Genomic DNA, 16,306 nt, shown 5'->3' with positions numbered 1-16,306 from the left:
GATGAAAAAAGACATATGCATGGGGTTAGTGGACATGTGGGTTAATTGATCTTGAGCAGCCAAGATGATCTATAGCGTACTTAATGCATGTTTGCGGTGGTCTCACTTCTATTGCAGGGAAAGAGCCAAGAGCCTTCTGAAACACAAAGAGAAAACACAATATCTTGCCACAATGCAAGGCTCTTCAACAAATCTGCATAGGAAAGTTTAACTTCAGGCTTCAGCAATGGCATGCACTGCCACTGACATGTCAAAATGTTACTAAGTAACAGATTAAAAGGTTGGAATAAATGGGTGCTGTTGTTGACAACCATATTAATACAAGTGGGATGAATAACGTGGGATCCTTGGGAATGTAAAATGGCTAGGTAAGGGCTATGGTAAGGTTAGGGTTTAGGGTAGGGACGTCTCAATGATCCCATATAGCATGAACCATAACGTAATCATTGTCAAATAATGGGATCATCTTCTCAATGACTAATCATCACCTCAACGTCGTTAACTCACAACGCCAAAAAATAAGCTCTTCATAGAGCGACAGATCAACACAGAACAAAATGCTCCTTTTATCTCTTCTCCATCTCGGGCAGGCTCAAGTTCACGTTTGATTCCCACCAGTCTTCCGTTCAACACATCATCAGGGGAATTTCTATAAATGTAGAGGTTCTGCAAACGTACACACATCTATACATACATACTTTGACGACTCAGCACACTGAATTACGCAGTAAGCATTGATGTAATGAGAAAATGAATTCATGAGAAAAACTTAAGTCTGAAATCGGAGCCTATTATCAATAAACCCACAGAATGCAAAGTCATTCATTATTAAAGGAGTAACAAAAATGTATTTTCAAATGTGAATACTGATAGCAGCTAACCTATCAGTGCATGTGGCCTAGGGTGGTCTAGCAGTCTAGGCCGCTGCCTCCAGCTCACAGACAACGCTGCAGTATGGGTTCAAATCCTCCCCACTGCTAGTTCAGCACACTCTCTCCTCCATCTTTAATCCTATCCAATAAACAAAAAATATGCTAAGGTAAAAAATCTAGGAGCAACAATGGCTCAGCCGCGAAGTGCTAGGCAACAGAAGCTCGGGACCGCCAAGTGCTGGAGCGCATAAAAATTGTCTGTCCTCGGTTACAACACTCACTACCTGCCTCCGGTAGCATCGTCAGCACAAGAACACACACAAGCCTAAAATCAACATGCACAATGCCAAGCATCGGCTGGAGCGGTGCAAAGCTCGCGCACAATTGGACTGATGAATCTGGAGTGATGAATCGCGCTTCACCATCTGGCAGTCCGACAGAGGAACTATAAAGTTTGTTGGAGGAGGAATAATGGTCTGGGGATGTTTTTCATAGTTCGGGCTAGGCCCCTTAGTTCCATTGAAATCTTAACGCTATAGCATACAATTACATTGTAGACGATTCTGCGCTTCCAACTTTGTGGCAACAGTTTGGGGAAGGCCCTTTCCTGTTTCATTATGACAATGCCCTCGTGCACAAAGTGAGGTCCATACAGAAATGGTTTGTCGAGATTGGTGTGGAAGAACATGACTGGCCTGAACAGAGCCCTGACCTCAATCCCATTGAACACCTTTGGGATGAACTGGAACGACGACTGCGACTGCCAGGCCTAAATCACTCAACATCAGTGTATGACCTCACTAATGCGCTTGTGGCTGAATGGAAGCAGGTCCTCGCAGCAATGTTCCAGCATCTAGTGGAAAGCATTCCCAGAAGAGTGCAGGCTGTTAGAGCAGCAAAGGCGGGACCAACTCCATATTAATGCCCATGATTATGGAAAGAGATGTCTGACAAGCAAGTGTCCACATACTTTTGATCATGTAGTGTATGACTTATAAGCACCATAGAGTGGCATCTAGTGAGTATGGCCAGTACTGCAACATCCATCCCCTCTCCTGGTGAATCCTGTAATTATTAATCAAACCAGACAAGGTCATTATCCAACCTTGCAGGAGTTGTTGCTGGCGGCCCATTGATTCTAGTAGTTCATCAAAGCCATGCTATCGCAGTGTCTGGAGAGGACACAGCATGTTTATTCATGAGGGGTCTTCCCCTCAGGGACCCAGACCTCAAACACTCCAAACAAGGAGGGGAATTAACCCTGTATCACTGGCGGAGATTAGGGCTTCATCCCAAGTAGTACCCTGTGGGCCCTGGTCAAGAGTCATGCACTGTATAGGGAATAGGGTGTCATTTGGGACGCACTCTGGAAAATCCTCTGTGGACGTTGCCGAACACAGTTTGATGACTAACATTCACTGAGCGTACAAAATATTAGGAACACCTGCTCTTTCCATGACATAGAGTGACCAGGTGAATGCTATGCCCCCTTATTGATGTCAATTGTTAAATCAACTTCAATAAGTGTAGATAAAAGGGAGGAGACAGGTTAAAGAAGGATTTTTAAGCATTTAGACATGTATTGTGTATGTGTGCCATTCAGAGGGTGAAAGGGAAAAATAAAACACTTAAATGCCTTTGAACAACGTATGGTAGTAGGTGCCAGGCGCACCGGTTTGTGTCAAGAACTGCAACACTGCTGGGTTTTACAGGCTCAACAGTTTTCCATGTGTATTAGGAATAGTCCACCAGCCAAAGGACATCCAGCCAACTTGACAACTGTGGGAAGCATTGGAGCCAACCATGGCCCAGCATCCCTGCGGAAGGCTTTCAAGTCCAGGCCCCGACGAATTGAGGCTGAGGCTGCAACTGAATATTAGGACGGTGTTCTTAATGTTTTATAGACTCAGTGTACATCCCAGATATATCGTGATATGCTTTATTGCTTTGTAAGGGCACCAAAGAGAGTCAGAGGGAATCATGGTCATTGAAACTGACAATCTGCATTTCAGTGCGTTCTTCCCAAGTCTACGATTTGTGTACGAAAGGCTGTGAAGAAATAGTAGTTCATCATATTAGAGCTGTAGCTCTGGCTACTAGTGAAGTGGAGCAGAGCATTCTGGGTGATCTCCAGCTCAGAGTCAGCGAAAAAACGAAGCTACGGGTGTGTTCGTAAATTGCCTCCAGTGTCTCAGTGTGCACTCTGGGCCATTCGTGAATTCAGAGCTGTTCACTCTCGGAGCGTTCAGAGATCACGCTGGATGCTCTGGCCAAGGAGTAGGGCTGATCCGAGCATTCTGACCTCTCAACCGCATTCAAGCAACTAAGCTAACTGGCTAAAGTTGGCTAGTTTGCTAGCTATTTCCAGAAATAAATGAGAGAACACCTCACTCGTACCATTTCAAGTTCATGCAGTTGAGGCATTGCACTGAAGATGGCAGTGCTTTGCTTTATAGTACATGTGCAGTGGCACGCTTTTGGTCTCTAATTATTGCAGGCACGGTCATGTTGTATACCGCTGCATAGTCTTGAATAGCATCAAGATGTTATGGCCATGTTGTTACATTCTTATTGTTTAGTATAGTGAATTGGAGATTGTCTTCAGTTTATATCTATGATTCACTATTGTGTCTTTATTTATCCCTTGTATTTTCAGGCCACACACAACCAAGTTGGTTAACGCTCAAGCTGTCAATCAAGCCATCAAGCCTACACTGTGCTGTGCTTTGCCCTATACTATGTGAATCGTCATCTTTATTAAACCCACCACAACTGTAATCCACTTTACTGTCATCTGTGCCCCGATCAGCACCTGGGAGTGAACACATTAAGCAATACCAAACCAAAGAATATACAGTGCCTTGCGAAAGTATTCGGCCCCCTTGAACTTTGTGACCTTTTGCCACATTTCAGGCTTCAAACATAAAGATATAAAACTGTATTTTTTTGTGAAGAATCAACAACAAGTGGGACACAATCATGAAGTGGAACGACATTTATTGGATATTTCAAACTTTTTTAACAAATCAAAAACTGAAAAATTGGGCGTGCAAAATTATTCAGCCTCCTTAAGTTAATACTTTGTAGCGCCACCTTTTGCTGCGATTACAGCTGTAAGTCGCTGGGGGTATGTCTCTATCAGTTTTGCACATCGAGAGACTGACATTTTTTCCCATTCCTCCTTGCAAAACAGCTCGAGCTCAGTGAGGTTGGATGGAGAGCATTTGTGAACAGCAGTTTTCAGTTCTTTCCACAGATTCTCGATTGGATTCAGGTCTGGACTTTGACTTGGCCATTCTAACACCTGGATATGTTTATTTTTGAACCATTCCATTGTAGATTTTGCTTTATCTTTTGGATCATTGTCTTTTTGGAAGACAAATCTCCGTCCCAGTCTCAGGTCTTTTGCAGACTCCATCAGGTTTTCTTCCAGAATGGTCCTGTATTTGGCTCCATCCATCTTCCCATCAATTTTAACCATCTTCCCTGTCCCTGCTGAAGAAAAGCAGGCCCAAACCATGATGCTGCCACCACCATGTTTGACAGTGGGGATGGTGTGTTCAGCTGTGTTGCTTTTACGCCAAACATAACGTTTTGCATTGTTGCCAAAAAGTTCAATTTTGGTTTCATCTGACCAGAGCACCTTCTTCCACATGTTTGGTGTGTCTCCCAGGTGGCTTGTGGCAAACTTTAAACAACACTTTTTATGGATATCTTTAAGAAATGGCTTTCTTCTTGCCACTCTTCCATAAAGGCCAGATTTGTGCAATATACGACTGATTGTTGTCCTATGGACAGAGTCTCCCACCTCAGCTGTAGATCTCTGCAGTTCATCCAGAGTGATCATGGGCTTCTTGGCTGCATCTCTGATCAGTCTTCTCCTTGTATGAGCTGAAAGTTTAGAGGGACGGCCAGGTCTTGGTAGATTTGCAGTGGTCTGATACTCCTTCCATTTCAATATTATTGCTTGCACAGTGCTCCTTGGGATGTTTAAAGCTTGGGAAATCTTTTTGTATCCAAATCCGGCTTTAAACTTCTTCACAACAGTATCTCGGACCTGCCTGGTGTGTTCCTTGTTCTTCATGATGCTCTCTGCGCTTTTAACGGACCTCTGAGATTATCACAGTGCAGGTGCATTTATACAGAGACTTGATTACACACAGGTGGATTGTATTTATCATCATTAGTCATTTAGGTCAACATTGGATCATTCAGAGATCCTCACTGAACTTCTGGAGAGAGTTTGCTGCACTGAAAGTAAAGGGGCTGAATAATTTTGCACGCCCAATTTTTCAGTTTTTGATTTGTTAAAAAAGTTTGAAATATCCAATAAATGTCGTTCCACTTCATGATTGTGTCCCACTTGTTGTTGATTCTTCACAAAAAAATACAGTTTTATATCTTTATGTTTGAAGCCTGAAATGTGGCAAAAGGTCGCAAAGTTCAAGGGGGCCGAATACTTTCGCAAGGCACTGTACAGTCCACCAAGTCCTCCACTTAGGGTTGCACCTTTCCGGTATCTTTCGTAAAATTCCCAGGTTTTCCAGAAATCCTGGTTAAAAGATTATTGGAATTAAGTGGGGAAAAAAATGAAAATCCTGAATACTCCAACATTCCCAGGAATTTTGGGAATGTTACTATCATTTTGCAACCCTAACTCTATTAAAATGTAGGATAATTTACTTTGTATACCTCGTTTAGGTAGACATCACAACAACAGCTATAATAACAGCCTCCTGTGGATGACCACACAATCGTGTTTAAGTAAAGACAGAAGTCTGTAGCTTCAACCAATGCGAGATTTATTCAGTTAGTCAGTGATTTTGCATGGAGAAAATAAAACATTATTTCGTGAAACTATTCATCTCCATGAAAGATGTTATAGAAAAGAGTTTGTAAAAAATTCCACGTGCATATTTGGAGGTATTTGACAGGGGCAGTGCCGTTTCGAATCAGCTACCTAGTACCTAGCCTGTCGTTTAGGTAACTGCTTGTTTTGGAGTCCTGAAGTAACATGTTGGCCACGTCGAAGAACTTGTGTTCATACGCAAGCTTGTAGTAGGTGTAAACGTCATCACAGTGTTGCAATAGTCTCTTCAGGTTCTGGCCCGCACTGCTCGGAGGCGTGTTGTGAGTCAATCTGAAAGGTAGGACCAGACCAATGATTAATACCAGCAAGAAGATATTCCCTCCTAATTCTGGAAATCATCTGAAATTACTTTTGGGATATGTCTTCAAACAGGCAGGCGGGGAGTGGCCTGTGAAGTCGGAACTCCTCTAGGTAAGAAAAGTCTCCACTGAGGATGACCTTCTGGTAGAGCACCTCCGCCCAGTCTGGACTGTAGTCGTAGGCCTCCGACAACACAAAAGCCTAGAGACACGAGAAACAACACAGTTTAAAATAATGGCTTAAAAGAAGCTTAGCTACATCTCATTATGACATACTACTGGAAATCTATCTACATTTCAGTACATCCTTCCCAAGACTAGGATTGGGATAATTTATTTTTCCTCCCACTATTACAATAGCGCCGGTACCACAAGTCTAGCATTTGGATAACTGATTTAGTATACCACGGTTACATTTAGTGCCATTACCTGGTAACAGCGGGGCAGTGCCACTATGGCACCAAGGAGATCTGATTGGCGCAGGTTGATGACACGTTGGTCTTGACCGTGGTTCAGGAAGTGGAGCTGGAGTGTGGTCAGCTTTGCCATTTTGACACAACGTGCTGCCTGGCGTACACACGAGTCCTGAGGGAGAACACACACGCGCATGCATATATACGTGCACGCGTACACACACGTTTTTTTAATCTCCACTGCAAAGCTATTACTCACGTTCAATTAACACTAGAAAGACCCAGATAATAATGACGCAAAACTAATTTAAATGTTTTATTACTCTGCTATTTCTTAAGTGATCCTTGACTTTTCCTAAATAATTCTATATATATATATATATATATGTGTTATATCACAAATAGAACTGGAGTCACTTTACCCATACCTATATGTACATCGCTAACTCAATTACCTTGTATACCTGCACATCAACTCGGTACTAGTACTCCCTGTATATAGCCATGTTATTTTTTATTGTTATTCATTATTCACTGTGTATTTATTCCTCCTGTCACTATTTCTATTTTTTTTTTTTGATCTTAAACTCTGCATTGTTGGAAAATGACCCGTGAGTAAGCAATTCACTGTTAGTCTACACCTGTTTTTATGTGACAAAAAACATTTCATTTGAGTTGTAACCAGTTTTAGGCGGGCATATCATTTTTTTTAAATGGCTTTCCCGACTGTTGAAGGTGCCATGACCAGTTGATAATCACCCCGATAATTGCCTCAAAACTTAACCTAAACTATACCGAAACAATTATCATTATTATAATTTTTTACATATAACATGAAATAAATGAAGTAAAGTATGATAAAAGGGGGAGAATGGGAGAGTTTATGAGCGAGGGGAAGCGAACGATGCACAAAAAAACAAGCCTGGTAGGCACCATGAACAAAGCGAGACGGGAGCTCCCTCCCTCTGCCCAAAATATGGAACCCACACAGGTCCAAACCTCATGTTCAAAAGTTATTGGAATGTTTACCCTTGTAGGGTGGCCAAAATTAAGGTGACTAAATCAATGGAGCCCAGAGAAAAAAAAGTTGTCAAAATAATAAAAATTGCACAGCATCACAGCATTGCACAGTCAGCTAGGCTGGATGACGTGAGAGAACGATTGCTACCTCACAGGTTCACATTTCCCGGTGAAATCGTCATCTTTCTACTCGAATCCGCAGGACATAAAACAATATGTTTTGGGATAGTATTTTCACATTTTAGTATAAGCTTTTCTAATTAATGAGAAATTCCTGTTTAGAAGATTTTCTCACAAAAACAAGCTTCTCTCTGTGAAATGTCAACGGAGCACTGAACGTACCGCAATCTTTTCTATTTTCAAAGCCTTTCACAATTAATCCAGCTTGTGCCATGCTAATTTAGCTTTTGTGACTCGTCGAAACAACTTTGAAGATGACCACCACAGCATGTGCAATCCTCAAAAGTTGCTGCGAGTAAGCTGCACCGCTCGTCAACAGAATGTGTAGGTAGGTAGGAAATCAGTGTAGGTGTAGGTAGGAAATCCGACTATTTGGACTTACTGTTAGTTTGGCCCTGACCGGGGGTGTCCTCGGATGGGGCCACAGTGTCTCCTGACCCCTCCTGTCTCAGCCTCCAGTATTTATGCTGCAGTAGTTTATGTGTCGGTGGGCTAGGGTCAGTTTGTTATATCTGGAGTACTTCTCCTGTCCTATCCGGTGTCCTGTGTGAATTTAAGTATGCCTTCTCTAATTCTCTCTTTCGGAGGACCTGAGCCCTAGGACCATGCCTCAAGACTACCTGACATCATGACTCCTTGCTGTCCCCAGTCCACCTGGCCGTGCTGCTGCTCCAGTTTCAACTGTTCTGCCTGTGCCTATTATTATTTGACCATGCTGGTCATTTATGAACATTTGAACATCTTGGCCATGTTCTGTTATAATCTCCACCCGGCACAGCCAGAAGAGGACTGGCCACCCCACATAGCCTGGTTCCTCTCTAGGTTACTTCCTAGGTTTTGGCCTTTCTAGGGAGTTTTTCCTAGCCACCGTGCTTCTACACATGCATTGCTTGCTGTTTGGGGTTTTAGGCTGGGTTTCTGTACAGCACTTTGAGATATCAGCTGATGTACGAAGGGCTATATAAATAAATTTGATTTGTTAATGAAATGTTAGTGAAAGATCCCACTGAACGACGTAGAACATGAATCATCATATTTGTCTTGGTCAAATGTATTCTATAACATAAAGAAGTGAAATTTCATCACCAAAGCCTGTTTTCACCCACTCTGTAGATTGGGTGGTAGTACTGAGCCACTAGTGCTTTTTCAGTTCAGTTTTGACACAAATATTTTTAAAAATACCACAGTTTTCAATTAATATTAAATGCATTATGAATAATTACATCAAAATGATTAGAGCTTTTTAATAGAAATTCCAAAGCCAAATATAGTGGACATTCAACTGTCAAAACATGGAAAATATTCCATTGGCTCTGTCAGGTCCAAATAGAAAAATAGGAAATAATAAAATATTGCAATTCTGTAGACTATCATTTTTAATTCCTTAAGAGTCATCATCTCATCTCTGCTCAGGCAGTCGCAGCCAGCCAGTCAGACAACCATCTAACGTTATCTCTGTTCTCCTCACACTGTACTGTCTTCGCTCAGTACTAGTGGGTGGACACCCGACACACAGTGGATTCAGAAAGTATTCTGACCCCTTACCCCTTTTCCACATTTTGTTACGTTACAGCCGTATTCTAAAGTTGATTCAATTATTATTTTTCCTCATCAATCAACACGCAATGACTGATTAATCAGGGCCGATTTCAAGTTTTCATAACAATTGGTAATCGGTATTTTTTTTGCATACCTTTATTTAACTAGGCAAGTCAGTTAAGAACACATTCTTATTTTCAATGACGGCCTAGGAACAGTGGGTTAACTGCCTTGTTCAGGGGCAGAATTACAGATTTTTACCTTGTCAGCTCGGGGATTCGTTTTTGCAACCTTCCGGTTACTAGTGCAACGCTCTAACCACCTGCCTTACATTGCACTCCATGAGGAGCCTGGGTGGCAGGCTGACTACCTGTTACGCGAGGGCAGCAAGAAGCCAAGGTAAGTTGCTAGCTAGCATTAAACTTATCTTAACATAATCACTAGTTAACTACACACTAAGACTCTCTGGTCTGATGAAACCAAGATTGAACTCTTTGGCCTGAATGCCAAGCTTCACGTCTGGAGGAATCCTGGCACAATCCCTATGGTGAAGCATGGTAGTGTCAGCATTATGCTATGGGGATCTTTTTCTGAAAATAGCTGTGCAGTGATGCTCCCCATCCAACCTGACAGGGCTTGAGAGGATCTGCAGAGAAGAATGGGAGAAACTCCCAAAATACAGGTGTGCCAAGCTTCTAGCGTCATACCCAAGACTCGTGGCTGTAATCGCTGCCTAAGGTGCTTCCATTTTTAAAAAAATCATACATTTGCAAATAACATTTTTAAATACTGTTTTTGCTTTGTCATTATGGGGTATTGTGTGTGTAGATTCATGACAAAACAAAAATGTAATCCATTTTAGAACAAGGCTGTTCTAAATAGTTGAAAAGTACAGTAACATAAAGTAATGAAATGTTATGTTCTTTAAAAATATATATTTTGGTATTCTAATGTTAGGTAAGACCTTCATAATCACAACCAAATGATAACTTTTCGGATAGTATATATTAAATCGACTTATTAGACTGTTCGAATGTTGATGTCCATAACATGTGTCATTGGCACAAAGGGGGGTCCAAGGAGACCTTTTCTAGTATTAACAAACACTAAACAGAGGACCTGTGTTTGATAGTTGGAGGGATAACAATACCTTAGAATAGCTCTCTGCAGCATCCTTCAGGAGAGTAAGAACCTTTATCAAGGCACTTCTGAGTTCAGGGGTCACTGCTGTTATGGGATGAGCAGGGAGTGAGTGAAAAACACTGTCTGCATGTCCTGTAGCTCTTCATTGAGTTTGTGTCAATGACTCATACACAGGCTACATTCAGGTGCAAATGAAGTTAAAACAACAGAAAAACTTCACAACAGTCTATTTTAAGAAGTTGCCCTCTATACAACAGGAAAGATACTACAATATTGAAAAACACATCCCTTGACACCAGGGGTTGGGGTCAGTTCAGTTTTTTGACTCAAGTGATTTGACATTCAATTCATAAAAGGAAAATGGTCTACTATTTTCTATGAGGACGTTTCAATTCATTAATTGAATTTCAATTCACTTGCAGAATTGAAAACTTAATTGACCTCAGCCACTATACCATGTTCTTTATATGCGTCACAAATATGTAATATGTCTGACTTCATACTGTAACTGTAGTGATCCTCATACTATAAATTGTAGGCCTTGTCATAGCTCACCCCAAGGCTGGGACTCGATCAGTTTGAGTTGGGTGCGGGCGGCTCCCTCGTGGTTCTCTCCTATCTCTCTGCACATGCTGAAGCACAGGGCCACCATGTTGTACTTCTCACTGTCCCCCGGCAAACACCGCTTGATGTAGTCCAGCAGGGCCGTCTTCAGCCGGAAGTTCTGCAACACACACACACCGTTTAGATACTAGCGTACTATACAGTGGGGCAAAAAAGTATTTAGTCGGCCACCAATTGTGCAAGTTCTCCCACTTAAAAAGATGAGAGGCCTGTAATTTTCATCATAGGTACACTTCAACTATGACAGACAAAATGAGAAAAAAACAATCCAGAAAATCACATTGTAGGATTTTTAATTGAATTTATTTGCAAATTATGGTGGAAAAATAAGTATTTGGTCACCTACAAACAAGCAAGATTTCTGGCTCTCACAGACCTGTAAATTCTTCTTTAAGAGGCTCCTCTGTCCTCCACTCGTTACCTGTATTAATGGCACCTGTTTGAACTTGTTATCAGTATAAAAGACACCTGTCCACAATCTCAAACAGTCACACTCCAAACTCCACTATGGCCAAGACTAAAGAGCTGTCAAAGGACACCAGAAACAAAATTGTAGACCTGCACCAGGCTGGGAAGACTGAATCTGCAATAGGTAAGCAGCTTGGTTTGAAGAAATCAACTGTGGGAGCAATTACTAGGAGATGGAAAGACATACAAGACCACTGAATCTCCCTCGATCTGGGGCTCCACGCAAGATCTCACCCCGTGGGGTCAAAATGATCACAAGAACGGTGAGCAAAAATCACAGAACCACACGGGGGGACCTAGTGAATGACCCGCAGAGAGCTGGGACCAAAGTAACAAAGCAAATCAGTAACACACTATGCCGCCAGGGACTCAAATCCTGCAGTGCCAGACGTGTCCCCCTGCTTAAGCCAGTACATCTCCAGGCCCGTCTGAAGTTTGCTAGAGAGCATTTGGATGATCCAGAAGAAGATTGGGAGAATGTCATATGGTCAGATGAAACCAAAATAGAACTCGTCGTGTTTGGAGGACAAAGAATGCTGAGTTGCATCCAAAGAACACCATACCTACTGTGAAGCATAGGGGTGGAAACATCATGCTTTGAGGCTGTTTTTCTGCAAAGGGACCAGGACGACTGATCCGTGTAAAGGAAAGAATGAATGGGGCCATGTATCGTGAGATTTTGAGTGAAAACCTCCTTCCATCAGCAAGGGCATTGAAGATGAAACGTGGCTGGGTCTTTCAGCATGACAATGATCCCAAACCCACCGCCTGGGCAATGAAGGAGTGGCTTCATAAGAAGCATTTCAAGGTCCTGGAGTGGCCTAGCCAGTCTCCAGATCTCAACCCCATAGAAAATCTTTGGAGGGAGTTGAAAGTCCATGTTGTCCAGCAACAGCCCCAAAACATCACTGCTCTAGAGGAGATCTGCATGGAGGAATGGGCCAAAATACCAGCAACAGTGTGTGAAAACCTTATGAAGACTTACAGAAAACGTTTGACCTCTGTCATTGCCAACAATGGTATATAACAAAGTATTGAGATAAACTTTTGATATTGACCAAATCCTTATTTTCCACCATAATTTGCAAATAAATTCATTAAAAATCCTACAATGTGATTTTCAGGATTTGTTTTTCTCATTTTGTCTGTCATAGTTGAATTGTACCTATGATGAAAAATACAGGCCTCTCTCATCTTTAAGTGGGGGAACTTGCACAATTGGTGGCTGACTAAATACTTTTTTGCCCCACTGTACGTATAAACAAGTGCACTACAAAACACAAACTTTAATACCTCTTTCACAATACTGAACTGACCCAAGCAGAGCTGTACTGGGCTGGCTTGGTTATGCATCCAACAGTTGCTGGAGCTGTGCTGGAAAGGACAATGTGAAAGTAAAATATCCTTTCCTATTGTTCTAATTCTGGTACTCCGAGACACTCCTACACATCTAAAGCATGGTGTTCTCAGAAAACAGCATGTACACAACCCCTGTGATATATATATTTCCTGTCTCAACTAAACTGTCTCTCTGTCTGGCAGGTCTGTTGTGTCTCTGTGGGTGTTCTGTTAGACCTCAACGGAAACTGTTTTGGGAAGAGCGATCTCTATCTGTGTTTACACAAACACAGTGTGCAGTTTCTGTGTTTGTGTGTGTGTGTGAGAGAGAGACAGATCTGTGTGCGTGCGCCTCTTACAGACTCTACTTTTTTCCTGAGCAGCATCTCGAAGCGGTGGTTCTGGTTGAGCAGGTCGAAGATGTAGGTCATGTCATTGTATCTTCCGATGCCAGTTAGGAGACGCACCTGAAGGGGTCAACATAAGGTGAGCGCATACGCAGGCACAGAGAAAAGAGAAAAACAGTACTCATGAACTGACACCACCATGCTTACAGTACATTCATTCGGAGCAATTCGTTTACAGTAAAAACTCACCAGGTACTCCATTGCAAAGCCTGCAACATATATTACGACGTGATTACGATACAATGACTGGGAAGGAGGCCTATGTGTGACCAGGCAGAGGGATTTACCAGCAGGCCGTAGTGTTCGCTGTGGGCCAGGTGTGCGTGGCTGAGGTGGCGGGCAGCCTGCAGCACCCTCACTATGCCCTCCATGTTACAGGTCAGACTGAAGCAGTCGTGGGCCAGGATCAACAGCTCCACCGCTATACAACAAGAGGGAGAGTTAGATATTATGCATCATTATACATGATATTATCCACCAATACACTGCAACGCATTAAAACTGCAAATTAATTAGTAACTGGTTGGCATGACTCATTTCCATTGGTAGCTCTTTACATACGTACCCGTATGTATACAGGTTCGTAATAGCAGATTTTGGATACTGATAAGCGCCTAAATGGTAACGCAGTGGCTGTACAGTAACATGCTACACATGACATCAGAGCTCAAGGTCTCAATATTGGTTTTTACTGACAGCGATTCTGAACTTGAACACCTCACGCGACAAGATGTTGCCCCCATCCCTCCCACTACTTGGGAAACTTTTGCAAGCGCTTTGTTGTCTGAGTGCGGGAAATGCTGTAAATAAAGAGGACTCCATGTATTTTGAAAGGTGAGAAGTTGAGGATTATAACAAATACCGCTTTGATGTCTTACAAGCAAGCCAAACACCCGATAGTTCAAATGTGCACTGAACGTTTCCATATCAAAAAAACTTGTCATATACAGTGTCAACGTTTATGATTACTACTGTATGCTTGATGTACAAGATGACATGGCGTCATCCCCTGGGTTGATCTGAACTGAATAAGCCTATGTTTGCCGTATTGTGAAGAAATTTGGCGGGGAACGCTCACCTGAATGCACTCGTGACTATTATATGCGCTTCAAAATTATGATCGGCTTCTCCGAATTTCCTTGCGAAAGCCTAACACTGTAAGATCATATTTTGTAACGTAGCTAACCATGCTGGCAATAGAGCACGCTTTCAAATGACGCCCACCCGACCAGGTTGCGATTGATTATGGAATGCGGACATTTTGGAATGTGTAAACAACAGTAATTGTGAGAAGGTGGGGACGCAGGGCTGTGTTCCAAAGAAAACAACTACAAGTGTGCTCGCTCTAGTTCCTCAACGTCAAAGCTAGGAGAGCTCAAAACATTACCTTATAGTTGAAGACTCTTCTTTGAGTCATAAAAGTGCATTGAAATTACAGTTGAAGTTTACATACACTGAGGTTGGATTCATTAAAACTAGTTTTTCAACCACTCCACAAATTCCTTGCTAACAAACTGTAGTTTTGGCAAGTCGGTTAAGGACATCTACTTTGTGAATGACATGAGTCATTTTTCCAACAATTGCTTACAGACAGATTATTTCACTTATAATTCACTGCATCACAATTCCAGTGGGTCAGAAGTTTAAATACACTAAATTGACTGTGCTTTAAACAGCTTGGAAAATTCCAGAAAATGATGTCATGGCTTTAGAAGCTTCTGATAGGCTAATTGACATAATTTGAGTCAATTGAAGGTGTACCTGTGGATGTATTTCAAGGCCTACCTTCAAACTCAGTGCCTCTTTGCTTGACATCATGGGAAAAATCAAAAGAAATCAGCCAAAATTGTAGACCTCCATAAATCTGGTTCATCCTTGGGAGCAATTTCCAAACGGCTGAAGTTACCACGTTCATCTGTACAAACAATAGTACGCAAGTATAAACACCATGGGACCACGCAGCCGTCATACTGCTCAGGAAGGAGACACATTCCGTTTCCTAGAGATTAACGTACTTTGGTGTGAAAAGTGCAAATCAATCCCAGAACAACAGCAAAGGACCTTGTGAAAATGCTGGAGGAAACAGGTACAACATTTTCTATATCCATAGTAAAACGAGTCCTATATCGACATAACCTGAAAGGCTGCTCAACAAGGAAGAAGCCACTGCTCCAAAACCGCCTTAAAAAAGCCAGACTACGATTTGCAACTGCACATGGGGACAAAGATCGTACTTTTTGGAGAAATGTCCTCTGGTCTGATGAAACAAAAATATAACTGTTTGGCCATAATGACCATCGTTATGTTTGAAGGAAAAAGGGAGGCTTGCAAGCCGAAGATCACCATTCCAACCGTGAATCACAGGGTGGCAGCATCATGTTGTGGGGCTGCTTTGCTGCAGGAGGGACTGGTTCACTTCACAAAATAGATGGCATCACGAGGCAGGAAAGTTATGTGGACATATTGAAGCAACATCTCAAGACATCAGTCAGGAAGTTAAAGCTTCGTCGCAAATGGGTCTTCCAAATGGACAATGACCCCAAGCATACTTCCAAAGTTGTGGCAAAATGGTTTAAGGACAACAAAGTCAAGGTATTGGAGTGGCCATCACAAAGCCCTGACCTCAATCCCATAGAAAATTTGTGGGCAGAATTGAAAAAGCGTGTGCGAGCAAGGAGGCCTACAAACCTGACTCAGTTACACCCGTTCTGTCTGGAGGAATGGGCCAAAATTCATCCAACTTATTGTGGGAAGCTTGTGGAAGGCTACCCAAAATGTTTGACCCATGTTCAACAATTTAAAGGCAAAGCTACCAAATACTAATTTAGTGTATGTAAACTTCTGACCCACTGGGAATGTGATGAAAGAAATAAAAGCTGAAATAAATCACTCTCTACTATTATTCTGACATTTCACATTCTTAAAATAAAGTGGTGATTAAATGTCAGGAATTGTGAAAAACTGAGTTTAAATGTATTTGGCTAAGGTGTATGTAAACTTCTAACTTCAACTGTACGTAGGAACTGTGCACACTTTTCGTTTTTCTGTCTTATGTTGCACCTACCACAAAATGTCCCGTGAATATTCTTATGTTACTGAATGTATCCAGAGTATTTTCAGATTTTGTTCCCAA

At 42.1% G+C, this 16,306-nt stretch overlaps 1 protein-coding gene across 3 annotated transcripts in view; it reads right to left on the bottom strand.

Moving 5' to 3' along the window:
* Positions 1-5,657: 5,657 nt before the first annotated feature.
* Positions 5,658-16,306, bottom strand: part of spg11 (SPG11 vesicle trafficking associated, spatacsin) — a 91,969-nt gene continuing 81,320 nt past the window's right edge. For all 3 annotated transcript variants that reach the window (XM_021565598.2, XM_021565615.2, XM_021565607.2), the window contains exons 34-40: positions 13,461-13,594; positions 13,126-13,233; positions 10,892-11,060; positions 10,344-10,420; positions 6,471-6,626; positions 6,092-6,243; positions 5,658-6,012 (exon numbers count right to left, since the gene is read on the bottom strand). In XM_021565598.2, coding sequence (XP_021421273.2) covers positions 5,829-6,012; positions 6,092-6,243; positions 6,471-6,626; positions 10,344-10,420; positions 10,892-11,060; positions 13,126-13,233; positions 13,461-13,594 — 980 coding nt within the window. In that variant the 3' untranslated portion in view covers positions 5,658-5,828. The remainder of the gene's footprint in view (positions 6,013-6,091; positions 6,244-6,470; positions 6,627-10,343; positions 10,421-10,891; positions 11,061-13,125; positions 13,234-13,460; positions 13,595-16,306) is intronic.

This window comes from Oncorhynchus mykiss, chromosome 2, assembly GCF_013265735.2.
Source record: "Oncorhynchus mykiss isolate Arlee chromosome 2, USDA_OmykA_1.1, whole genome shotgun sequence".
Lineage (NCBI taxonomy): Eukaryota > Metazoa > Chordata > Actinopteri > Salmoniformes > Salmonidae > Oncorhynchus > Oncorhynchus mykiss.
The sequence above is the reverse complement of the archived record's forward strand: the minus strand, read 5'-3'. Positions and strand labels throughout refer to the sequence as shown.